At 46.0% G+C, this 27,052-nt stretch overlaps 1 protein-coding gene across 4 annotated transcripts in view; it reads left to right on the top strand.

Annotated features, from left to right (window-relative positions):
* UBE3C (ubiquitin protein ligase E3C) overlaps nucleotides 1-27,052 on the top strand; it is a 121,073-nt gene that overhangs the window by 19,026 nt on the left and 74,995 nt on the right. For all 4 annotated transcript variants that reach the window (XM_070423566.1, XM_070423565.1, XM_070423567.1 and 1 more), the window contains exons 2-9: nucleotides 1,235-1,288; nucleotides 3,215-3,289; nucleotides 5,943-6,089; nucleotides 8,283-8,398; nucleotides 18,057-18,214; nucleotides 23,645-23,798; nucleotides 24,220-24,437; nucleotides 24,876-25,030. In XM_070423566.1, coding sequence (XP_070279667.1) covers nucleotides 1,235-1,288; nucleotides 3,215-3,289; nucleotides 5,943-6,089; nucleotides 8,283-8,398; nucleotides 18,057-18,214; nucleotides 23,645-23,798; nucleotides 24,220-24,437; nucleotides 24,876-25,030 — 1,077 coding nt within the window. The remainder of the gene's footprint in view (nucleotides 1-1,234; nucleotides 1,289-3,214; nucleotides 3,290-5,942; nucleotides 6,090-8,282; nucleotides 8,399-18,056; nucleotides 18,215-23,644; nucleotides 23,799-24,219; nucleotides 24,438-24,875; nucleotides 25,031-27,052) is intronic.

The raw sequence follows: 27,052 nt of genomic DNA, 5'->3' as shown, positions 1-27,052 counted from the left end.
TCCAAAAGGGTGTGTCAACTGTCTTACCCCCCAGGCAAGGCAAATGTCTGTGTGGGTTAGATGTTCTCCCCTGTATGAGGGAATGACTCAGCCCAGGAAACTGGGGGTGTCTGCCTTCTGAGTTCTAACCTCCGAGTCCCCAATCCTGGCTTCTGCTTGCACAGCTCCAGTCCACTCTGCCCTCCCTCTGCTGGAGCACAAGGTGGGTGGCTCCTCAGGGAATTTTGTGTGTTGGTCCTTTAAGAGGATGCCTGAATTTCCAGCTGTCACTTCCTGGCAGACAGCAGCCTGCTGCTTTTCACAGCCAGATGTTAGGTGGGTACCCTTCTCAGTTGTGGTGCTATCTTCTGGGGGGCCCAGCTTGGGGATTAGATCCCAGAGTTCTCAGTGGCTCCCCATCACAGCTGAGATATCTCTCCGGGACTTCAGTTGCCATCTGTGAGTGCCGGCCCGGCCAGCCCTTTTGCGCCTCTGCCCCTCCTACCAGTCTCTATGCCGTCTCCACTTTTGGTCCTCCGGTATTGGGGTTCTCTCCTGCCAGTTTTCTGTTGATTATTCAGGAAATTTTTCTGTATTTTACTTGTAATTACAGTTTGTTTCTGGGAGCATGTCCGTGCAGCATCCACTTACTCTGCCACTATTTTTAATCTCCTGGTTCATATATTGACTCTCAGCTGAGCCACACTGGCCAGGTGGGAGGGTATTTTTATTCTATTTGAAATGTTTAATTGTCCCACTTATTATTTAGTCTTTTCTATGTACTGAATAACTTTGTTTAAAATGCAGTTTTATTTATGATGAAAAAACATTAAAATTTATTAATTTGATAACCATAAAGAAATTGATTTTTCCATTGAAATTTGTTTTAAGATAATTGTAGACTTCTGTGCAGCTGTTAGAAATAATATAGAAAGATTCCCTCTTTGACATTGCTTCATTTCCCCTGGGGGCTGTACTTTGCAAAAGTAGTCATTGTCACAAGCAGGGTATTGGCATTGATACAATGACCAATCTCATTCATAGCTCCTGTTTCACTCGAACTCACTGTGTGTGAAGAAATAGGTTTTGTTCTTAGGAAACTACTGAAGTACTATCTTTAATTAGATTTGTGACCTCTGAAAACCATTTAACCTCTTGTGCCTCAGATTTCTCGCTAAGTCAGTTGGTTTGATTGGATGATCTTTAGAATCCTTTTTGAGTCAAAACATTCTATAATTTTTCTCTTTATGTTTAGGAAGAAAAGGCTTCTCTTTTACATCGTACTCAGGAAGAAAGAAGAAAAAGAGAGGTAAAAACAGTTTTTTAATCGTCTATAAATAAGTATTTTTTGATTCTGGGTTTTTCTGTTTTTTATATATATATATATATGCATTTGTTCAGTGTGATCGAATATATGTATATTTACGCGTATATATTGAGCTTTAGAAACATTTCTGGATTTGTTGGATTTTACAGTAAAGCATTTATCCTGACACCAATGTAGGAAAGATGGACAAAAGGGCAGTCTGTGGATTATGCGGCATTCCTAAAAGGCATGAAGCAGTACCACGTGGGAGATGGAGTACCCAGTTTAGTGTCAGCCTGAGTTTGACTGCTGACCCTCAGTTTCTGCATCTTTAAAACAAGAGAAATTCTCACCTGGGAGGTTATTGTACAGGTGCACGTGAAGGCTCTTTCTTAGGGCTGGCCACAGCAGGCTGTCAAACGTGGTACCTGCAATGTTTTAATGATGATGAATACATTATTTTGCTAGGTCACTGAAGACAGTCTTAAGTCAGTAAAAATCGGAGTTTTCTGCTTTGAAACAAATTTGTGACCCTTAAAATAGGTGTTTGTATTGCCTGTCTGTATTCTTTAAATATTTAAAACCAAAACCTAAAAAAAAAGTCACTATTCTGGTGGGATTCTGGAAAACAGTCTGCAGTTCCTCAGGTATTAGTTTCACTCCTGTATTCACCCAAGAGAAATGAAAACGGTTTGTCCATGCAAAAACTGTTCATGAATGTCCATAGCAGTATTGCTCATAGAAGCCCAAAGTGGAAGCACAAATGTCCATTGGCTGATAAACTCAATGTGAGGCAGCCATACAGTGGATATTAATCGGGCATAAAAAGGACTGAAAGACTGATATGTGATACAATGTGGGTGAACCTTAAAAAACGTCATACGCCTTAGCTGGTTTGGCTCACTGGATAGAGCGTTGGCCTGCGGACTGAAGGGTCCCGGGTTCAATTCCGGTCAAGGGCATGTACCTTGGTTGCGGGCACATCCCCAGTAGGGGGTGTGCAGGAGGCAGCTAGTCGATGCTTCTCTCTCATCGATGTTTCTAACTCTCTATCCCTCTCCCTTCCTCTCTGTAAAAAATCAATAAAATATATTAAAAAAAAAAAAAAGTCATACCAGCCCTAGCTGGTTTGGCTCAGTGGATAGAGTGTCAGCCCATGTACTAAAGGGTCCTGGGTCTGATTCCCATCAAGGGCACATACCGGGGTTGCAGGCTCTGATCCCTGATCCCTCAGGCCCTGGTTGGGGAGTGTGTGGAAGGCATAGAATCCATATGTCTCTCTCACATCGATGTTTCTCTCTCTGTCTCTTCCATGCTTCTTCAAAAAATAAATAAATAAATAAAAATAAAAATTATTTTACAACAAACACACTTCATGCCAAGTGAAAAAGCCACAGCCTGACCAGTGTGGCTCGGTTAAGCATCGTCCTGGGCACCAGTTTGAATCTCGGTTAGGGCACATGCCCAGGTTGCAGCTCATTCCCTAGTAGGGGGTGTGTAGAAGGCACCAATCAATGATTCTCATTGATGTTTCTATCTCCCTCTCTCCCTCTTCCTTCCTCTCTCTGAAATCAATAAAAAGATATATATTTTTTAAAAGTCACATACTCTGTGATTATATGAAATAGCCAGAGTACAGACAGAAAGTTCACGTGGTTGCCAAGGGCATGGAAGTAGGGGAAGCAGGACAGGGAATGATGGTGACTGCTAATAGGTACACGGTTATTTTGGGGAGCGGGTGATAAAAGTGTTCTAAAATTAGATAGATGGTTGCACAAATTTGAATATATTAAAAATTGGTGATGGTACAGTTTAAAAAGTGAATTTTGTGCTATGTGAATTATATAGTTGTAATTTTTAAGTCTTTACTAACTAAATGTTATTTTCACTGATTCTGACCGACTTTCCCCTCCTTCCTCCTTTATTCAGGAAGAAAGGCGAAGATTGAAAAACGCAATAATTATTCAGTCATTTATTCGAGGCTATCGAGACAGAAAACAACAAGTAAGTCTGTTTATAAACTGAGAATGGTCAGAAAGGCATGTGAGTGCTTATCTATAATAATAAAAGCATAATATCCAAATTGACTGAATGACCAAACAGCAGAATTACCATCCGGACGACCACGCTATGACATGCACTGGTGCCAGGCCAGCCAAGGCGGGTGCGATGCAGTTGGTAAGGGGGCCCGGCCATCGCCCCACGATCGCCCTGCGGAGGGAGGCCCAGGCTAGCCAAACGGTCACACTCCACACCTGTTGCCTGCAGAGGGATGTGACCGGTGGCAGGGGGAAGGGGTGGCAGTGCTGCACAGATGGTAAGCAGCGGTGGGGGCAGGGCCAGCTGCCGGCAGCTGGGGGAAGGAAAGCCCTGATAGGCCCTGATCGCCAGCCAGGCCTAGGGACCCTACCCAAGGGGTCCCGATTGCAATAGGGTGCAGGCTGGGCTGAGGGACCCCTCCCCCCACCCCCCCCACCCCCCGTGCACAAGTTTTGCGCACCAGGCCTCTAATCTAGTAAAAGAGAAACATGCAAATTGACCGTACCTTTGCTACGCCCCAAGCCACACCCACCAGCCAATCCGAGTGACTATATGCAAATTAACCCAACCAAGATGGCGGCCAGCAGCCACGGAGCTGGAGCAAGAAGGAGGCTTGGTTGCCCCGGCGATGGAGGAAGCCAAGCTTCTCCCCTGCCCTGGCTGGCTCTGGCCTCTGCTGAAGGCAACAAAGTTTCAATTATAGAAGAAAAATAAATCCCAGATATCTGCTTCCAACCAGCCTCCACTGGGAGCTTGGGTGGCTGGGGGCTGTGGCCAGCCTGCAAACAGCCATCAGCCCCTCACCCAGGCTGGCCAGGCACCCCAGCAGGACCCCCCCACCCTGAAGGGGCTGTGGCCAGCCTGAAAACGGCCCTCAGCCACTCACCCAGGCTGGCCACACCCTCACGGGGTAGGGTTCCCACTGAGGGGCTTGGCCAGCCTGCAAACAGCCCTCAGCCCCTCACCCAGGCTGGCCAGGCACACCAGCGGGGACCCCCACCCTGAAGGGGCTGTGGCCAGCCTGAAAACGGCCCTCAGCCCCTCACCCAGGCTGGCCAGGCACCCCAGCAGGACCCCCACTCTGATCTGGGACACCCTTCAGGGCAAACCAGCTGGCCCCCACCCATGCACCAGGCCTCTATCCTATATAATAAAAGGGTAATATGCAAATTGACCCTAACAGCAGAACAACTGGGAATGACTGGTCACTATGACACACACTGACCACCAGGGGGCAGACGCTCAATGCAAGAGCTACCCTCTGGTGGTCAGTGCACTCCCACATGGGGGAGCTCTGCTCAGCCACAAGACAGGCTAATGACTGCCAGTACAGCGGTGGTGGTGGGAGCCTCTCCCGCCTCCTCAGCAGTGCTAAGGATGTTTGACTGCAGCTTAGGCCTGCTCCCTGCTGGCAAGTGGGCATCCCCCAAGGGCTGCCTGGCTGCCAGAGGGATGTCTGACTGCCAGCTTTGGCCCGATCCCCTGGGGAGCAGGCCTAAGCCAGCAGGTGGACATCCCCCGAGGGTTCCCAGACTGTGAGAGGGCACAGGCCGGGCTGAGGGACCCCCCCCCTTCCCAAGTGCACAAATTTTTGTGCACCGGGCCTCTAGTCCTATATATTAAAAGGGTAATATGCAAACAGACCAAATGGCAGAACAGTGGAACAACCAATCAAACTGTAATATGCTAATGATATTCTAAGGCTGCTCAACCGCTCACTATGTTGTGCACTGACCACTAGGGGGCAGATGCTCCGCCTGGTAGGTTAGCTTGCTGCTGGGGTCCAGCAGATTGGGACTGAGCCAAATGGGCCGGACACACCCTGGAGTTCTCCTGTGGTCCCTCCCCGGCAGGATCATGACCAGGTAGGGTCCCTCAGCCTGGCCTGCACCCTCTCACTATTCGGGACCCCTCAGGGGATGTCGGAGAGCCAGTTTCAGCCCAATCCCGCAGGCCACTCCCCTTGGGAGGTTGCCAGATGCAGGGCTCATGGCTGGTGAGTGCTGCTTTGGCAGAGGGAGCCTCTCCTAATCGGGACTGATTGGGCAGGAGCCTGCAGCAGGCACAGTGGGGCCAGGATGAGCAGGAGCGGCAGGTAGGAGCTGCAGGCGGCGTTGGACGGCGGGTTTTGGCCTGATCCCTGCAGGCCACCCAGAGGAACCCCACCTGTGCACGAATTCATGCACTGGGCCTCTAGTTTTAAATAATGACCTTGGATTCCTAGATGTGGAATCTATGTTGTATGTAATGTATTTCTGTATGCCTGTTTAGTGAAAGTTAATGTTGATAATAGTATTTACCCCAGTAACTAGTTTTTTATTAGTTTAGATTTACCTAAAGATCTATAGGTAGGTGAGGTTTCTTAAAATAGTAAAATACAAACATGCCAAACCACAGGTAAAAATCTAAAGAGGAGAAAGTGGTGGAAGACTGTCTTAGTGGGCATTGAAGGGTCTGCCATTACATTCCAGGTGTTTGGGTTTTATTTAACCTGCTACCCATAACTCCACGGCAGTGGCAGGATAATTGCCCGTTTCCCCAGTCCTGTGAGAACACTTACGTACACTGCCCACCGCAGTGGCGGCCTGTGTGCTGACTGTGCGCTGTTCTGTTTCAGTACGCAATTCAAAGAACTGCATTTGACCGCTGTGCTAACTCGTCCCAGGCTGGGGGCACGCTTTCCATTGCCAATGGTCCCAACCTGACCCTTTTGGTGAGGCAGCTTCTGTTTTTTTACAAACAGAACGAAGACTCAAAACGTTTGGTGAGTGTTAACTGTCTTTTCACTAACCTAGTTTTATAGAATCTCCAGTTTCTAAAATGCAGTCAGATAACCCTCCACTGTCTCATCTTCATGAACTTTTCCTCAGCGGGAATAGGTCGTCTTTGTGGTGATATGTTTTACCTCTTAAAGATCGATGTAAATTTTCAATATGGAAAATTTCAAATATTAGAAAAAGTAGAATAGTGTGCTGAGCCATCCACCACATACCCATGACAGTCATTGACACCTGGTTTCATACAGAACCCTCCACACCTGTGCCTTTGATCATTTGAAGGGAATCGTAAATATCATAGCCTGTTATCGGTAAGTTCTTTAGTCTAAATTCCAAATTATAGGGTCTCTTTCTTAAAACAACCAAAATATAATTGGATAACTGAACTACTTAAATTGTCTAGGCCAGTGGTCGGCAAACTCATTAGTCAACAGAGCCAAATGTCAACAGTACGATTGAAATTTCTTTTGAGATCCAAATTTTTTAAACTTAAACTATATAGGTAGGTACAATGTTATTAACTTAATTAGGGTACTCCTAAGGCTTAGGAAGAGCCACACTCAAGGGGCCAAAGAGCCACATGTGGTTCTCGAGCCGCAGTTTGCCAACCACGGGTCTAGGCTTCTGATGTTATCAGTGATGAGGAGCAGTGTGAGTTAATGGTGGGAGTACATAGGGATGCACAAATGAACAGTCGGTGCAGAGAACAAAGGCATACCTTCCATCTTGGCCAGTGTTTGGCTGCAGGTCCCAGCACTGCTTCCTGAGCGAGCTGGGCTGGACCGTGGGAAGAATGTGCCATAAACTAGAGCCGGTCTAGGGGGCAGTGCCAGTGGCTCCCCCCCTACCCCCCACCCCTCACCCTTCACTCTGGACTTCCTGAGTGCTGGTCATTCCAGGCGTCTCTCTGAAGTTTAGAAGAAGCAGCATCAGGAAAGTACCACAGCAGGTCGTCCTGGTTCCATGTACTCTGGTCTGGTAGAGGGAAGATCACCATGAGCTGACAGGCAGTGTGAGGGGCGGTCAGCCGGTTGTCTCCGAGCACCCTTCCCTTAGGAATTGCTCCTGCCTCCTCCAGGTATAAAGTCTGGTTGCTCTCCCAGGGGTTCCACAGGTGCAGCAGGCACAACTGGAGAGCTGGAAGGGGAATGCGCATGCTGACTCCAGGCCCTGAGCAAATACAAGGCCAAGCCTCCTGTGCAGTCTGAATCAGTAGAACTAAATGCCGTCAAACCTGGTTAATGTGACAAGAGTGAACTTGATATTCAGTTTGCAAACAAAAATATAAACACAGTAAATCAGTTACACATGGGGAAGTCTCCTGGCCAGTCTTCAGATTCCCTGACTTCCAGTGTGTGTGTCAGGCGCTCTGTGCAGGACTAAGCATAGAGCTCCCCATCCTCACTCCCTCCCTTTGTTTATTTCAGTGACTTGACCTGTGATCTGTGTTACAAATAAAGTAGAAGCGATTCCTCATTAGGTATTGAGTTTTCAGAGTCATCTGTGGCAGCTGCATCCATACAAACAGGATGCGAGTTAGAGATCTATCTGATATTTGCTGAATTCGCTGAGGTGATTCTGTGATCCTGACTTTTTCCCCAGCTGCATTGAGGCACAACTGACAAATAAAAATGTGGGTTATTTAAAGTGTACACCGTGATGATTCTGTGTACATAAACACTGAAAGGTTCCTGCCACCTAGTTGAGGAACAACACATCCATCACCTCAGTGTCACACACCTGAGCGCCTGCTGGGAGCAGTGGGCCTGAGTGCCTTTCCTGCCAGAGCTGCCTGGAGCACCCAGCAGGAGAGGGTGCTGGGGACACGTGCCCTGTGTGACTAGTCTCATCATTGGGGTCGCCTGTATTTGTAGTATGGATTGCTCATTTTTCAAATGTACTGTTTCTGTTTCAGATTTACGTGAGTTTTAAGTGTACTTTGTTTGAGTAATAAATTTAGTAATTTAGCTTACTGCCGGAGTGCCATTTTAAGGGACAATTGACAGCATGTGTATACCGCTCAATAAAACCTAACCCAGAGGAGTCACTTCTCACCATGCCTGATCGATTAGTGTTGGTTACATGTCTGTTTACCACCTGAGGGGATTTAAAATGTTGGTGATTTGTCACAACTAGCTCTGTGGATTGAGAGTTGTAATCTGTGTGTTTTGCTGTTTCAGATATGGATGTATCAGAACCTCATTAAGCACAGCTCTCTGTTTGTCCAGCAGTTGGATGGATCCGACAGACTTACATGCTTATTTCATTTAAAGAGGTTGATGAGCCTCTGTTGCAGGTAAATCTCATTGTCGTCGGCAGCGTGTGTAAATGTGCTGATCCCTTTGAATGTCTGGACGAGCACCTGAGACAGTGGGGTTTTATTGTTTGCTTTTGATACGATAAAGTATTCTGTGTGTTAAAATTTTTAATCGTGGTGAACATGGCCTGTAGACATTAAAATGTAGGTCAAAGTACCATCCAGGGGATATTTTCTTTCAAGTGTGCCCTGGGATAACTGTGTGACCCGGCAGAGGCCTGGTGTCAGAAACAGCTGGAGCACTGCTGCTCTGAGCCCATATATTGTTCTGAATTCTGCTCGACTACGCCAGCTGTAGGGGCAGGTTCCTTCTCGAACCCTGCCCATTGCACTAACTGTCTGGTCTGAGCCCCTCTGCCAGGGACTGGACCTCTTGGACACCAGGTCTTAGATCGAGAAGCCATGAGAAGTTCTGGGTGTATATAAGAAAGCCTTTATTATAGAAGCCAGTGGCCATATAGCCATCATACAAAACAGTCCTTCACAGCAGTCCCATACAGGAGCCACACACCGGCTGGTGAACAAATATATCTTTCCCACAAAGGCAGCATTTTTAGCCTCTCTACCCACAGCTATTATCTGAGCAGCTGCACACTGCTCTTAGACTCATTGCCTCACATAATATTGTCACCTGAGCTCTCTGGCCTCAGTAGCCTCTCCTGCCTCCCCAGCCTCTCTCTCTTCTTTAGCACACTAGCTTTACATGGCAGCCATATCTGAGCTCTCCATGAGCTCTTAGCCTTTCATCGTAGCAGCACCAGCTCTCAGCTTCATCTGCCTCGTCTGAGCTCACTAGCCTTAGTAGTATCTATACAAACAGTCCTCGGGGTTCGTTGGACTCGACGTACGTCATTTCGTGGTTACGTTGCCATCTCCCATTTATTTATTAAAAAAAAAAAAGTTCTGTCATTTCGATGTATGTACATATGTGCTTTATGTTTTTTATCATTTATTTACCACAAGTAAAGGTCAGGAATTGTTATCTTTCTTTTAAATTGTTTTTACTGTTGGACTTCATTACTGCTGTGTATGTGCTCCATGTGAGTGACGTAGGTGCTTATGTAGGTGGGTTCCGACTTACAGCGAAAATCGCGTTAGGTCACACCGTAGGAACGGATCTCCAATGTAACCCGAGGACCTACTGTATATAATAGGCTAATATGCTGAGTGTGCAGTGACCACCAGGGGGCAGACCTCAATGCATGAGCTGCTGTTACGCATACAGAGAAATGACCCCACGGACCTGGCGCCCACAAAGCAACACTCAGCTTCCCCCAAGTGGGACCCAAGCCCCACCACCACCCCGTGGCACAAAATGTGGCTCACAGTCCAGCCTAGAAATAGTTACTGTGGGCGCCGGGTAATGACGTCACGTAGCAACACCCGGCTTCCTCTCCCTTGCGACAGGCCATTTAACAATAAACGGCACCTAGCTACGACTAGCCTCCTTGAAGTTTCTTCAGCTCCAAAACACGACTTCCTTTATAGCCAGGGGCAAACATTTCACACTTTAACCAAATGTCTGTGAAGCGTTTTCCCATGCCTCATCTCATTTGATACTCACAGAAGTCCTGGAGTAGGTAGACAGGATACTCAGTGGAATCCTGTTTTCTTTTAATTAGTTGGAAAATGATTTAGAACGTTTAGAAACCTGACCCGAATGAAAAGAAGTTAAGAAATGGTGGACCTTGAAAATGACTTCAGGTTTTCTCACTGCGCAGAATATAGTCAAAAACTGCTGCAGTTAAATACTTTACCCTTTGTTCTCCCTGTGTGACTTGCAATAATAATCTGCTTCATGTTGATATTTACTACTGTGTTACTGACAATTACCTGAAAGAGAAGTTGGGGTGCTTCACTGGGCTGGAAAAACTTTAGCTACATCAGAAAGCAGGTCTAATTAAGCAAGTTTATTCTATCTATAAAAGGCTAAGTTGACTCGCACATGCGCGCAATGCATATAAAGCTCTCACTGGCACCAATCACACACGTGTGTTTCTATCTGCATTGTCGATTGTGAATTTGGTTGACACTTCTGTTATAGAGAAATGGTGAATCGCAATATTTAAATATTTCTTCTAATTAATTTCCTTTCAATGTGCATGAATCTGTGCACCGGGCCACTAGTACTTTAATGCTACTTAGACAAAAGAGGCCTCGTTCCAGTAGTTACATCCATCATTTGGGTTATAGAAGGGCACAGTGTACCTTGAGATCGCTGTGGCCTTGCGTCTGCAAATGGTATCTTAGTCTTGAACATTCTCATTCAGATTCCCATGTTCAGAGTGGCCTTGGCCATCCAGCATACTATCAACAAGGCCTTGAGTATCTGGCATCTGGCATCATTCCCACACCTGGTTACTAGGGAATGGATTGGCCAATAGCGAGGCCTCCTGCGGTGAGAACAGTTCTGCTCTCCAGGGCCTCTGCCTTTGAAGCCTGCCTTTTGCCAGGCTCTCAGTGTGACTTATGCATGAACCTGAAGTAAGCCATTTCCATGACTTGCTTGGATTCAGTCTACAAAATCACATGTTTCAGGGATGTGAACTGTTAGTACCTAAGTGAAAGAGCAAGTTTGTATTTTCGCCATCTTTATACAATTGCTGTATCTGCAGTAGCAGAAGTTTGAAATGATTCTGAGCCTGGATACAATTTCAGTTAATTTTCTAGAGGCTGCATTAGAAAAGCTTGTTTAGGATTCCTCTCAGAACTAGGCCTCATTAACCCTTTGAGTGCCAACCAATATCCTAGGAACTATGCTAAAATTGCCAAGGCATTTTTGCTGATTTTACAGCAGTTTAGGAAAAAAAATTATGAATCGCAAGTAAATGAAGTTACATGTTCAAAAACTTAAGGAAACCTTTATTACATTGTCATATTTAGCAATATCATTATCACTAATAAAAGCAGACTTAGAACTGGATGCCATTTTGAAGCTTTGATAGCGCTCCCGGCACTTTTGGCGAAAGACAGGAGGAGCGCGATTGCACTCCCCGGCACTCTAGGGGTTAACATACTTTCCCAAAATATTTAGCTGATCCAAAAAGTAGAGAACCTCATAAAAGCGAGAGAACCCAGAGGACCACAAATCCCAAGAATTTCCTTTTTTTTTTCCTAACGCCTTGTGTTTTTTGGAAATTTTTACTTTTTTTTTTTTTAAATTATATTTTATTGATTTTTTACAGAGAGGAAGGGAAAGGGATAGAGAGTTAGAAACATCGATGAGAGGGAAACATCGATCAGCTGCCTCCTGCACACTCCCCACTGGGGATGTGCCTGCAACCAAGGTACATGCCCCTGACCGGAATCGAGCCCGGGACCCTTGAGTCCGCAGGCTGACGCTCTATCCACTGAGCCAAACCGGCTCGGAGGAAATTTTTACTTTGAAAAATACATTATATGCACCATACTCTAGAGCAGCGATTTTCAACCGGTGTGCCACAAGAAGTTTGAAAATATACCATACCTGGCTGAACCCAGACCCTTCTGTCCATGGGCTGACACTCCAACCAGTGAGCCAAACCAGCCAGGGCCTAACATGCTTTTGAAAGATAATCATTTAGCAAGTAATTTCAATAGATGATGTATCAAAATATAATTTCTCCTTTCTTTCCAACTTTTTGTTTTGAAAAATTTCTATCACCCACAGTAATTGAAAGAATCCTATATAATAAAAGAGAAACATGTAAATTGACCGTCCCTCCACTATGCTCACTGGCCAATCAGGAGAGTATGGAAATTAACCCGACAAAGATGGCGGGTTAATTTGTATACACAGGCGCCGAGCGGCCTGGGTCCTGGGAACATCCTCGGGACCCAGGCCTCTCCTAGCCTGTAGGCTCGTGCATAGGCCCTGAACAGCTGGGGCCCCAGAACGCCTATGGGCGCAGGCGCCAAGCGGATGTTCCTGCCCACTTGCGCATGCGCCAAGCAGCAGCCCAGGTCCACGCCCCCCAGCCCAGCGCCCATCACAGGGCGAACAGGCCAGGCCAGGCCTCCCCTCATCGATCGCAGGGCGAACAGAACAGGCCTCCCTGTGATCGCTCACAGGGTGAACAGAACAGGCCTCCCCACGATGGATACCTGGGCAAACAGAACAGGCCTCCCTGGAATCGCTCGCAGGGCAAACAGAACAGGCCTCCCCGCAATCAATCGTGGGCGAACAGAACAGGCACGCCTCTCCATGATCCCAGGCGAAGAAGCCCTTCTGACCAGCCTGCACTATGGACCTGTTTGGGTGGGTGGCACCGAGTCTGGGACCTCTAGCCTGCAGCCACAGGAAGTCTCCCTCTCCCCAGAGTTAGGAGCACCAGCCCAGGTCCACCCAGCGCCGGGTCCTGACTGCAGGGACGAGTTCCTGCAGGCTGGGGTTTGATCCCTAGGCATTAGCAGTAGGAGACCAGTGCCTTTGTTATTGCTGTGTGTCCAGGTTTTAATTGGACAAATGCCCGGTGTTCCCGGGCACCAGCTTAGCAAAATCTTTTAGGAGGAGAATTCTGTCTCGGTTTTCTCAAATTCCCTCAGCCACTACTCCTCTGTAAAGGTGCAGAACAGGTGAGGCCCCTTAAATCAAAATCAGAGGTCTCCAGCGACAGTGGCCTCTCTCATCACAGTCATTTGGACTGGATGGCATTTGAGTATTTATCTAGGCACCATGACAGGGAACACACAAGCTCAAGTCATGATCTCTGCCCTTAAATAATTAACAATCTTATTAGAGCGAGTGGATGATAAAAGCGCAGTAATGACATCAGAATGTAAGGCAACAATACAGAGAGGAACAGAGGCAATTGCTAGGATGATTTTCCAACAATTAATATGAAGAGTATGTGCTGTGAATTAAATAAAAAAAATATGTGTGGAAGTAGCTGCTTCATGAGTATGGGATCTCTTCCTATTTTATAGGAAACTGAGTTCCATGTGAACTGTGTAATATGCTATGATATCTGAGGCACAGGACAAGGGAGGCCCTAAGTGTACTATGCTTTGATATTTGAGTCATTCTTTATTGTTCAGTGTGATTTATTTCTGCACACCTCAGTTTTGTAATAGTTAAATTACTATAATAATACATCTTGCTATAAAATATTACTAGAAGAGCAAATGATCAGGTGACATTTATTGTTATTTTCTATAAATGAGCACAATCTCTGGTATGCTAAAGTGATAGGTATTATAGAAATATTCAGATAGGGAGACCTACAGCTTGATTACAAGTGAGGCTTACTATCACAACCCAAATTTATTGCTTAAAAAAAAAAAGCAGGGAGCCAACTAGAACCTGAACCAAATATAAGCCCTTGAAGGGCAAATGTAAATTGGATAAGCTTTGCTATTACAAGAGCAAGAAGAAAAAAATCATGCAAGAATGAGAAGCACATTGCATCCACTCTAAGTTGCTGTTAAAGAAAAAGAATGATATACTATAAAAATACTTAATACAGATTGTAAAGAGATTTGTTCAAAGAGGATTTCCTAGAGTAGGTGGTATTTCAGTTAATTTTTTTAAATGTGAAGATGTTAGCTAGATAAGAAAAAGGTGTAGGGGTCCCAAATTGCAGAGGGTGCAGGCGGGGATGAGGGACCCCCCACCCCCACCCCTGTGCACGAATTTCGTGCACCAGGCCTCTAGTCTTATATAATAAAACCCTAATATGCAAATTGACCGAATGGCGGAACAACTGGTTGCTATGATGCGCACTGACCACCAGGGGACAGACGCTCAACGCAGGAGCTGTCCCTTGATGGTCAGTGTACTCCCATAGGGGGAGCACTGCTCAGCCAGAAGCCGGGCTCACAGCTGGCAAGCGCAGCAGCAGTGGAGGGAAGCTTTCCCACCGCAGCAGCACTAAGGACCCCTTGGGGGTCCTGGTCTGCGAGAGGGCACAGGCCAGGCTGAGGGCCCCCCACTCCCCCCAGTGCACGAATGTCATGCACCCGGCCTCTAGTATCTTTATATCCTCCTCCTAAATTCATAGGTTAACATTTTGCCACATTTACATATGCGTGTTGTTTTTCCAAAGCATTTGAAAGCACGTTGCAGATGGCATGGTACTTCACCCAGTTCACCCATATCTCCTAAAAGTAGCATGTTCTTGCTGTAACCATAATGCTATTCTCACATCTATGGTAATTCATAGTAATTCTCTGATGTCCCGTAACACAGTCAACATTCATGTTTCCTCGGTTATCTCAAAAATACCTCTCCTGTTTGTTTCCATGGTCCTGGGCCCATTCCATCAGCCCCTCTCCTGTGTCCTGCAAGCTGCAGTCTGGTCCAGGTCCGGGTTCTCAGCCTGTCCCATGCACCTTCTGGGCTGGGCCATCTCTGTGGTGCCTTGCAGATGATGAGCAGCTTCCTGCCTGGAACCCACTGCCCAGTAGATGGTGGGGGCACCCCCTCAACCAAGCGTGTCTCAGACACTGCCAGGTGGCACCCTGATGAGAGCCAGTGCTGTAGTTTAGTGGTTCTCAACCTTCTGGCCCTTTAAATACAGTTCCTCACGTTGTGACCCAACCATAAAATTATTTTTGTTGCTACTTCATAACTGTAATATTGCTGCTGTTATGAATCGTAATATAAATATCTGATATGCAGGATGGTCTTAGGCAACCCCTGTGAAAGGGTCGTTCGGCGGCCAAAGGGGTCGCGACCCGCAGGTTGAGAACCGCTGCGTAGTCAGTGTGAGCTGTTAACAGGTGTCATGGCAGGTGGTGTGAGTCCTAGCGGCCACACTGAAGACACTTGGGGAGTCTCCCGGGATCGGTGCGGCTGTGGAGGGAGAAGCAGCTTTCCTGTTAAGGTGCAGCCCCCGGGTGGGGATTGACCTCTCGTCAGCACCACCGTTCACCCCTGGGTTTGGCATTTGGTGATGCTCTGTACCTGAATCAGTTGAAACGTTCGTGGTTGATAAGATGCCGGTATTTTTTCTCACTTTGTTGTTCCATCAGGGACTGTTGGTTGGCATTATTTGTGCCTTTCCCCTTTAGTCCCAGTAAGGCCTCCTGTACTTTAAAAATACAGTGTGTGATGGTCAGCTGTTCCTTGTGATGGTCATGCTGAGGTGGAGGGAGCCCTGTAAGGAGCGCCTGTGTCCTTCGACACGGCCCCAGGCGAGTTTTGAGAGCGTTTCTGCTTTCTGTGGCCACAGTGTCCTAGGCTCAACTTGTCCTTCCCAGGGAAGCCTGGGCCAGGCTGTTTCCTCTGAGGAACCATGAAGCTTTAACAAGACGAAAGTAGAAGCACTGTGTTAGCAGTTTATTTCAGGTGCGTGATGTTAACAGCCAGCAGTTTCACCTGGATTTGGGTGCTCTGGAAGTTCCAGAGAAAGGGTGTGGCTGGCTTCTGCTCTGAAGGTCTCCCCATCCTGCAGGAGTTTAAGCTTACTTTTTAAGAGCTAGGAAAGTAGAGTTTTGTGTTTGAAAGAGGATGTGTATAAGGTAATGAATGAATGGATAGCATGGAAGTTGATGCTGTGTAACTTTAGGATAAGTGGGACTTGGGGCGGTGTAGTGTCAGGAGCCAGCCTGCAGGCCAGACGGGCGTCACTGGGTCTCATTCTCCTTGCTCATAAACTGAGGTGTGTTGGGTAAGACAGGTCCTTCCAGGTCCAATAGTTCAGTTCTCTACTGGCTGGTGGGACTGGTGGCTAAACCTCTGCAGCGGTTCTCAACCTGTGGGTCGCGACCATCGGAAAACACATATAGCATATCAGATATTTACATTACGATTCATAACAGTAGCAAAATTACAGTTATGAAGTAGCAACAAAAATAATTTTATGGTTGGGGTCACCACAACATGAGGAACCTGTATTAAAGGGTCGCGGCATTAGGAAGGTTGAGAACCACTGGAATGGTCTCTGGCCATCTCAGTCCTCAAGTGTCCTTTTTCCTCTCCTTGAACATGGCGTGTTCCAGGTGTTGCCATGGGAGGTAGCATCTCTGCACCTTTCGGGACAGGGCTGTTGCTGCCATCCAGCACAGCTCTTGGAGTCCACGCTGTCTGGGTGCCTTCTATTTCACACTGACATTGTGAGTACTTGCTTGCCTACAAATTTATGTTGAAAGTAAAGGTAATTTGCCCAGCTGGTGTGGCTCAGTGGTTGAGTATTGACTTGTGAACCAGGAGGTCACAATTCGATTCCCAGTCGAAGTATATGTCCAGTGTGTGGGCCCAATCCCCAGTGGAGGCATGTGGTAGGCAGCCAGTTGGGGATTCTCTCTCATCATTGATGTTTCTCTCTCCCTCTCCCTTCCTCTCTGAAATCAATAAAAATACACTTTAAAAAAAGAAAGTAAAGGTAATTTTTTAGAAGCTAGTGAATGTTGACATTGCATTTCTTCTTAGGTGGGCCTCCATTAGGCACAACCCTTGGGTTGGCTTTGAGGGTCTTCATTTATTACGGAACTTCATGGTCCCTGCTGCGCGCTGGGTCCAGTCTGCAGCGGAGACGGAGCAACATCCCTAAGTAAAACAGGAGTGTCTTTATGCAGACACGGTGAACGCTGACTAATGAGAGGTGTTGAGGAGGAAGAGGGAGGAATGGTGAATACTGAGGAGTCCTGCAGAGGGAGCAGAGCCCCGGAATCTAACCTGGGGAGGCTTGTCCTTGCGTGTTCATAGCAGCTTCATGTACAGTAGCAAGAGGGTGGATGGCCCCGGTGCCCACCAGCACGTGAGCAGGTGACACAGGTGGTGATCTGTGCAGTGGGCACTCGCCAGAATGTGGTCTAAGGTTTTGACACATTAAATGAATCTCAGAAAGAACCTAGACATCCACACTGTACGGTTTCTTCTATAAAATAGTAGAAAATGCAAACTAGTTTATATCGACAAACAAAGTTGGTTGGGATGGGAGTTAGAGGAAGGGGTTGACGGGAGGGGTCAAAAGTAACCTTGGGGGAATTAGGTAACATCTAAGCCTTCCCTTCTGCCTATTTTTTTCTTATAGTTCTCTTTAGTCAAAATAATAGATGAGCCCTAACCGGTTTGGCTCAGTGGATAGAGCGCCGGCCTGCGGACTGAAGGGTCCCAGGTTTGATTCCGGTCAAGGGCATGTACCTTGGTTGCGGGCACATCCCCAGTAGAGGGTGTGCAGGAGGCAGCTGACCGATGTTTCTCTCTCATTGATGTTTCTCTCTATCCCTCTCCCTTCCTCTCTGTAAAAAATCAATAAAATATATTTAAAAAAAATAATAATAGATGATTTAGGGCCAGAAATATAAGTTAACTTTTCTGCGGAGTGGACGTTGCAAGGATGGAAAGTCTTGACGTCTTTGACGGAGCTAACAGGCCCTTTACAGAGAAGAGGCCCTCGCTGCGCTGCATTAGCTGCAGTCCATGGACCACAGCAGTTCGTAGCTGCGTTTGTGGTCCGCACTCTTTCCCGCCTATCTCTTAGTGGTGGTGCACTTTTCATCTCTGTAAGCCCAGTGCCAACATACTCTTGGGCACGTAATAAGGTTTCAAAAAAAAGTGTGAATGACAGAAAATTTGCTTATTTTCCTGTCTGTCTGAGTCGGCCTCTTCCAAAGACATTCCGGTAGGAGAGCAGAGTGGTTCAAGCACCAACCTGAGGAAACGGCGATGTGTGCTATCATATAAGTATGTGAATCCCTTTTTTCCTTTTTACAGGTTATTGCAAAACTGTAATGATGACAATTTGAATGTTGCACTTCCAATGAGAATGCTTGAGGTGTTTTCATCCGAGAAGACTTACTTACCTGTTTTACAAGATGCTAGCTATGTGGTGTCAGTAATTGAGCAAGTTTTGCACTACATGATTCAGAATGGTAAGTGGCGGGCGGGTCCGAGCTGGGCTGAGCTGGGGCTGGCCTTGGGTGAGGTGAGCACACTTTCTTTGAGCATCGCCTGGGACTTGGCACAGAAGCAGCATGCACAGTTGAGGGAGCATGTGCTGGTGGTCGCACATCCTGACATCTGCCCTTGTCTCCACCCAACCTAACATTTGGAAATGTGTTCAGTCTCTTCACTTGCGTTTTCCCATCGCTTGTAAGTGAAGCGAGATAGTGTATGTCTGCTGCCAGCCGTCCTCCTGGGCACACTGGTCACACGCTGTCTGCAGTGCAGTGGCCAGCCCTCCATGGCCGTGCTGCACTGGGACGGGCAGATCTGCCAGCGGGACCTGTCCCACTGCGACGCGGTCTTGAGGCACCACCTTAGTTCATAGAGGAGAGGAAGACACGTGGTGTCTTTTATTTTCTTCCCAGCCTGCTGGGACAGCTTTGTGCACTGATGCTCTGAAGAGGATGGGCCTGGGGACACATCAGTGACATCATTTGGAGAAAGACTATGAAATGCATATGATTTTACAAGGTTTATGATCAAATTAAATAGTATAAAATAAAACAATTTAAAAATCTGATTCCCAGTGTTTCCTCAGGTAGAAAGTCAAATACTTCAGGACTTGGACTCCAGAGTATTAGTTAGCATTAAAAATATGTATTATAAGTTCTGGGAAGAAGTTCGTGCTGATAAAGCATAAGTAAGTTTGCTTTTGTTTGCTTGAAGTGATGGACTAATCTGGATTAAATCTAGCTAATTTAATCCTAATGTTAAAACTGTAAAAATTAATTTAAAGTCTTATACATCTCAACCTTACTGTTTGGCTTAGGTTTTTTTTTTTCTTAAAAAAAGACACCCTTCTTAGTTTGCTATAAGATTAGGGAATTAGTTAAAAAGTAAATTTAAATTGATGGAATTTGATCTTTTAAAAAACAAATTAGTGATAATCAGAAATGGTCCATTGTTTTCATTGGTGTATCTAGTATATTGATTTAAGAATAAGCATTTAATTAGAATTTTTACTTTTCTTGTTTTCTAAAAGTATAATGAAGCCCTAACCGGTTTGGCTCAGTGGATAGAGTGTCAGCCTGTGGACTGAAGGGTCCTGGGTTCGATTCCGGTCAAGGGCATGTACCTTGGGTGCGGGCACATCCCCAGTAGGGGGTGTGCAGGAGGCAGCTGATTGATGTTTCTCTCTCATTGATGTTTCTAACTCTCTGTCCCTCTCCCTTCCTCTCTGTAAAAAATCAATAAAATATATTTAAAAAAAAAAAAAGTATAATGAAAACTAAAATACGCATTAGTTCAGAATGTGTCTAGAAATGGGAAATGCTTCAAAATCGTGCACTGAAGCTGCTGCTTCTAGCATCTTTGTACCATAGCCTTTCTTCAGCTGTTTTGGTAAATTACTTTCTGACATTATTCTATGAAATCTTAGCAGTCGCGTTTCACTGGTCACCACTGTCTGTTGAGGTGGTTAACAAAGGGGGTCTGACGATGGAGCACTGAGTGGTCATTGCTTGGTGTTCATGACTTGAGTGCACATCTGGGTCCTACTGTTTTCAGGGGCAAAGCCAGCAATGGCTGTTTCCCAGGTGCACCACCAGGTGTGTCTGTGCAGTGCTGAGGTGTTCACAGGCGGCACCCCAAGAGTGGATTAGAAAGAGGCACATGTTTCTAAAAGACTAGATGATTTGGGTTGTTGGTGATACCACCAGAAATCCCACAAAAGCTTAGAGAGATTGTGAAAGTCATTGCTTCTATTCACATGGAGTTGCCTTTTAAATAGATTGCTTAGTGCCCATTTTGTGATCCATAAAGATACAATTTTCTCTCAAAGGAATATAAGTCCCTGGAGAAAAGGCTGATTCCAGATCTCATTGAGTAGATGAAAAAGTGAGACCTGGGTCCCAGGAGCCCCCCAAAGTCCACTCCATTGGCCAAAAAGAGGGCAGCCTGAGTATTGGCCAGAGAGAGGACAGTCTGAGTATCAGGATGACAATGCAGTGGGTCAAAATACATCAGTATGTTTAAGACCATGAGTCAGCAAGATATTTCAAAACAAAACTGAGAGGTTCCGGTCAAGATGGTAGCATAGGGAAACATGGGACTCACCGCCTCCCATAACCAGATCAAAATTACAACTAAAATACAGAGCAGCCATCATTCAGAACCACCTGAAATCTAGCTGAACGGAAGTCCTACAACTAGGGAATTAAAGAAGCACATCAAGACTTGTAGGAAGGGCGGAGACATGCGGGGGGGGGGGGGGGGGGGGTGCGCGGTGGAACCAGCTGCTCCCACACCCACATGTGGAGGAATATCTTGGCTGTGGAGGTTTTCCTGAGGTCCGAGGGGTCCCAGCCCCACACCACGCCATCGTTCCAGTACTGGGAAGATAAGTCCCTACAACTTGTGGCTGTAAAAACCAGCTGAGATTGTGGCTGAGTGAGGGTGTGTGTGCGGGGAGGGGAGGCTGCAGGAGTCCAGGCAGTTCCTGTTAAAGGGCCCAGGCATGGACTTATTCAGACTCATTTCATTCCCTCTGAGCTCCAGCGCTGGGGCAGCAGTGTGAAAGGAACCTGGGACATTCGGGGAGGAACTAACTTGTCTGGAATCAGGGCAAGAGCTGGAGGGGCAGCTTTCTCCCAGACAGAAGTGCTGGCAGAGGCCAGTGTTCCTTTGCTGAGCTCTCCTGCCACACTGCAGAGAGACAGGCACCATCTCCGAACCTCCATCGGCCTGGCCCGCACTGTTCACCCTGCGCTGGGGATGCTCTGAGACCCCGCCCCCACCCTCCCCACTACTTGCAGGCTCATCTAAGTCAATTCCAATGGCTTTTCGTTTCTTTTTTTGATTTTAGAGAGGATTGGAGAGGGATAGAAAGATAGGAACACTTTTTTTTTTTTTTCAGAGGAAGGGAGAGTGGGGGAGAGAGAGAGGGAGGGAAATATCAATGAGAGAGAAACATCATTAATTGGCTGCCTCCTGCATGCCCCCAAGTGGGGATTAAGCCCACAACCCCAGCATTATTCCCTGACTGGGAATTGAACCAATGACCTCTTGGTTCAAGTGTCACCACATAATCACTGAGCCACACTGGCCAGGCTCCAGTGGCTTTTCCATATACCTGGTCTCTCTTGCCTCATGTTTTGAACTTTCCTAAAACCTCTCAAATAAGCAGGAGCTGGCCTCAGCGTGCCCCGCACCTCTCAATAAGAGGCTGTAGGCATGGCACTAGCGGCAGCCCACCCTGATTCATAGCTTGGTCTCTCCAGGACACCTCCAAGCCCAACACAAGTAGCAGCCATCTGCAGGTTGCCTTGCAGCTCTTGCTGGGTGGCCCTGTGCAGGGCATAGGCAGAGTCTGATTTTGCACCTCCTGGGAGGCCTGAGAATCAGTACACCCAGTGGACAGCTTCGACCACACCAGATTACAAGCCTACCACCTCCACAAGTGACAGACACCAAGTGAAGACTCAGTGAGCACCAGCACCCCACTGAAGCATGTCCTGCTCCACAGGGGTGTCTCTTGCACAGCAGCTCGTATGTTATAGTTGCAGCTGTTCCTTACAGCAAAGTGGCCTGGGGGTCAATTCCTCTCGATGCCAACATCACCCAAGGCTCAACTACAACAGGATGGTGCACACAGCTCACACCGGTGTGCCTAGAGCTCCCATCTCTGGTGACTGGGGGACTGAGCCACTGGGTCCTACAGGATACCTAACCCAGGAGACATAGCAGATCTTCTTAATACATAGAAACAAACCCAGGGAGACAGCCAAAATACAGAGTCAAAAGAAACATGTCACAAATGAAAGAAGATGAGAAATCTCAAAAAAAACTAAATGAAATGGAAGCAAGAAAACTACCAGATACAGAGTTCAAAACAATAGTTATAAGGACGCTCAAGGATCTTAATGAGAGCTTTAAGGGATTTAGTGAGAACATCAACATCATAAAAAAGGATATCAGCCAGAAATGAAAGCTATACTAACTGAAATAAAGAATAATTTATAGGGAATTAATAGTAGAGTAGAGAACTTCAAGAATCAAATCAAGAATTTGGAATATAAGGAAGCAAAGAATACCTAATCAGAAGAGCAAAAAGAAAAAAGAATCCAAAAATATGAAGATAGTGTAAGGAGCCTCTGGAACAATCAAGCGCCTCATGGAGGTGCCTGAAGAAGAGGGAGAGCAAGATATTGAAAACCTATTTGAAAAAATGACAGAAACCTTCCCTTACCTGGTGAAAAAAATTGCCATACCAGTCCAGGAAGCACAGAGTCCCAAACAAGATGAACCCAAAGAGGCCCACACCAGGGCACATCATAATTAAAATGCCAAAAGCAAAAGACAAAGAGAGAATCTTAAAAGCAGCAAGAGAAAAACAGTCAGTTACCTACAAGGAAGTACCCATAAGACTATCAGCTGATTTCTCAACAGAAACTTTGCAGGCCAGAAGGGAGTGGCAAGAAATATTCAAAGTGATGAAAAGCAAGGACCTACAACCAAGATTACTTTACCCAGCAAAGCTATCATTTAGAATTGAAGGTCAGATAAAGAGCTTCACAGACAAGAAAAAGCTAAAGGAGTCATCACCACCAACCAGTATTACATGAAATGTTGAAGGGTATTCTTAAGAAGAAGAAGGAGAAGAAAGAAGAATCTATATTTATATATATATAGAATAGAAACAGACTCATAGAAACAGTGATCATTTTGACAGTTGCCAAATTGAAGGGGGGTTGGAGAGGTGGGTGAAGGAGGTGAAGGGATTTAGAAATACAAACTGGTCATAGCCCATAGACACAGATAATAGACAGGTGAAGGCCTGGGTTGGGGTAGAAGATGGGTAACGGGGGAAAATGGGGACATCTGTAAGACTCAACAATAAAATAAATTTATATTTTAAAAACCCCACAAAACTACCTGGAGGATGCGTAAGAGAGAAATTTTTTAAATCCCAGTATATGGGCCTTACTTGGATCCTGATTCAAGCAAACTAGTTAAATAAAATTTATAGCATGAGACTTGAACACTGGCTAGATATTTGTCATATTAAAGAATTGCTGTGAATTCATTTTAGCTGTGATCATGGTATTTTTAAGAAAAATAAAGTCCTCATCTTTGGCAGCACGTGGACGTGGTCATGTCTTGGATTTGCTTCCGATGGGTGGAGGCTAGCTGATGGATGGGTTGACCATCGTTGATGCTGGACAATCAACAATGCATTGAGTTTACATCATTTCAGAAACTTACGTACTTGTTTATAAAGTTTTCCGTAATGTTGAAGAATTCACTAAAATTTGGACTGATTAGAGTTTTGTAAAAAGCATTTAAAAACTGACACGTTATTTTCCTCATAGAAGAAAAAGCACCACATTTTAAATATGTGTTTTTCCTTTTTTTTTTAGGGTATTATAGATCTCTCTATTTGTTAATTAACAGCAAGCTTCCATCAAGTATTGAGTATTCTGATTTATCTCGAGTTCCTATAGCAAAAGTTTTGTTAGAGAATGTCCTAAAACCATTGCACTTTACTTACAACTCCTGTCCGGAGGGCGCCAGGTAAGAACGGGATCGTTTTTATTTCGTGATTTCACAAGATCTGTGTCTAACAGTAACTTTAACAAAGGGTGCTATCTTGAATAACAGACTTGAAAGTCAGATTTTTACTTTACTAATGTGACTCAGTTTCAAGAAAAATGTACTTCTCTCTGGCCTGGACCCTAACATGAATTGATCGTTCTGAAGACCTGGTTATTTTCCCGCTTTCTGGAAGCTGCCAGAGGTACAAAGTGGTGACAGCATTTCCTGAACAGGGAAGACACCGCGTGGAGTTCACACAGGCGGTCCGTTTGACCTAGAGTGCTTAGCTTAGAGTAACATAGCAGGCTAGTTTGGAATTAACCCTCGGTTAGTTGTAACCCTGGATTTTATGAGCAGCGTGCTGCAATTTTATTAAAAAGCGCGCATTTTTCCTTTGTAGGCAGCAGGTGTTCGCGGCCTTCACGGAGGAGTTTTTGGCGGCCCCTTTCACAGACCAGGTCTTTCACTTCGTCATTCCCGCGCTGGCGGACACCCAGGCCGCCTTCCCCTTCGAGCCCTTCCTGGACGCGCTGCTGTCGGTGGAGAGTGGCGCCAGGGCCCGCGGGCACGCACCCTGGCTCTTCTACTTTGTCCTCACCGTTGGTGAAAATTACTTGGGTATGAAGTGCAGCTCCGTTTACCCGCGCACTCGCGTGGGCAGTGCTGGCGGGTGGGCCAGGAGGGCGGTGCAGGGCGCTGTGGCCGCTGCGGTGGGAACTCCCTGGAAGGTGCACGTGCCCAGTGCTGCCCTGCACAGTGTCGGGGGAAGTGCCGGCACGGCCCGGACGGCAGGGTCCACACTTGTAAGGCACACGGGTTACCAGGATCGTTGGTGTCAAGTCTCGGGAAGTGTGTGCTTGCGGGGTAGCTCCCTGTGTGCTAAACTTGTAATGTTCTAGATTATAGCACCTTCCTCTATACAAACATCTGCCCATGAATGTTAGTATTTCGGTAAGTTCTGGTTAGCCATGCCTCCCGGAGCGTAAGAAAAGGGATACCTGGTTTCCAGTTTCTTTTGGCTCCGCGTTAATTCACTGTTGTCCGACTGTCTCAAAGGGACCCTCTCCGAGGACGGCCTGCTGGTGTACCTGCGAGTGCTCCAGGCCTTCCTTGCGCAGTTACCCGTCGCACCTGCCGGGGCCAGCTGCCAGGACTCTGGCAGCGACTCAGAAGAGGAGGGTGCGGAGGGCGACCAGCAAAGGAGCACGCCGGTGAGCATTGCGGGGCCGTGGGCTACAAAGTTGTCTTTCACTCGGTCCATGAGGGTGTGTGTGCGTGAAGCACTCAGACTGTCCAGGTCAAGTCCCTCACCTCCACGGCATCGCACTCCTTTCCCAGACGTGGCAGTCCTGGGTTAGAAGTCCACGAACAGGCCTCATGGCGGGCAGGGCTCTGTGCTCGGAGTCTGTGCCCAGTAGGGTTGGACTGCATGTGAATTTAGTTATTGCCAGAGGTGAAATGGTTGGGCGAGAGGGTGTGCTCAGGAGGTGCACGTGCTGTGTGCCAGGCACTTGTCTGTTTTTATATGAATTTTTAATAACAGCTTTTTTGAGATGCACTTTTCCATAATATTCGCCCTATGAAGTGATGTACAGTTCAGTGCATGTTTCCTTCCGTGTAGTAGCAGTGCTGGGCGGCCCTCACCATGACTGCTTCTAGAATATTTCCTCCTTCCAGAAAGAAACCCAGACATTAGCATCGCTCTCTGTCCCCTAATCCCCAGCCCCTCTGAGGGGAAAGGTTATGTTTCTTCTTACCCTATCTGGTGAACACCAATCAATGTCTTGGCCATTTCTGCCAACTATATAGATAATAAATGTGATAATTTACCCTAAAATGAACTTTAACTTCATTGTCACACTTACTTCCCATTTCTTACCCAGGACTGTTTACTATGTATTTTCAAGGTATAAAAAGCTGTACATTACATACACATAATTTGTGTCTTACTATGATATGTTTGCCACCGACCTTTTTTTCTCCTAATTACATACACACTTGAAATGCTTGAGGTATGGCTCTAGTAGGCTTTGCATCTTTTTCTGTTAGGTTAATATGAAGCCTAATCTCAGGAAGGGTACGGGGAGGGTGGGTCAGGGCATAGATGAGAACCGTCTCAGTCACTGTGGGCTTCCCGCCGGGGAGGGCGCAGTACGAGGGGCATCTGTCCAGACTCAAAACTCTGCACCCCAAAATGAATTTTGTTGTGTGGTCCAAAATGAATTGGGATCCTGTAGATGCTGTAGGTAAACTTGTTTTTAGAAGACGGTTTTTTAATACTTAATGACCTTCTGGAGAATCCCGGAAACCATCATTTTATTTACATGCGATGTACTTTGTATCCCCGTGAGGAAGAGGAGAGGCTGTGGCTTATTGGTGGAGAGCCCTCCTCACTGTGCACAGACAGAGCAGCAGGCTTGCAGCTCGAGCTTACACGTCTAACACTCGCCAAGCACAGTGTGCGGTGTTACATCTGTGGGAATGTGCTTTCAAAATGCCCACACAGAACAGTAGCACTGATACAGCACTCTTGTTCTAGCATTTTTATTAGGTACATCTTATTTAAAGAGCCAGGTAGAATGTATGACTTTTATCTCTAAAATAGTGTTTTATTAGGTAAATTATTATGAATTACTAGTATATCCATCCAAGCTTTCAAACAGTACAGTCAACAATGCCTAATCTTTTATATATACAGGGTGTCCCAAAAAATGTACGTACAGTTTGAATAATTATTCGTTCCAGTAGGTTAAATATGAAAATAAAGAAACATCAATTGAGCTATCAGCTGTTAAAGTATGTGTCTCTTTTTGGGGTCACCCCGTATATGCTTATATTTATATAGGTATATATATACACATACACACACACATACATATATATATGGTATGTGTACATCTTTGGTTAATACCCCAATTTGGTAACTATGCAGAGCATTAGCTCAGGTTTTATTCAGTGAATCAGATCTTTTAGAGAAATCAAGATATAAAAGAATAGATTTATGTATTTTATTTCATTCTTTTAAATAAATTCTTTAATATTCTGTTTTGCTTAAGCTGATCTCTCAAATAATTTAAAATAGAAATTCTGTCAATATATTTTCACAGGTATGTGCTTAGTACAATGCAATCTAAACATATGAAATGAATTCTTTTTCTAATTTTTTTAAAACTGATTTTCAGAGAGAGGAAGAGAGAAACATCAATGATGAGAGAGAATAATCGATTTGCTGC

The sequence above is a fragment of the Myotis yumanensis genome, unplaced genomic scaffold (genome assembly GCF_028538775.1).
Source record: "Myotis yumanensis isolate MYYU_CA2020_CCGP unplaced genomic scaffold, mMyoYum1.0.hap1 SCAF_9, whole genome shotgun sequence".
Classification (NCBI taxonomy): Eukaryota; Metazoa; Chordata; class Mammalia; order Chiroptera; family Vespertilionidae; genus Myotis; species Myotis yumanensis.
The sequence above is the reverse complement of the archived record's forward strand: the minus strand, read 5'-3'. Positions and strand labels throughout refer to the sequence as shown.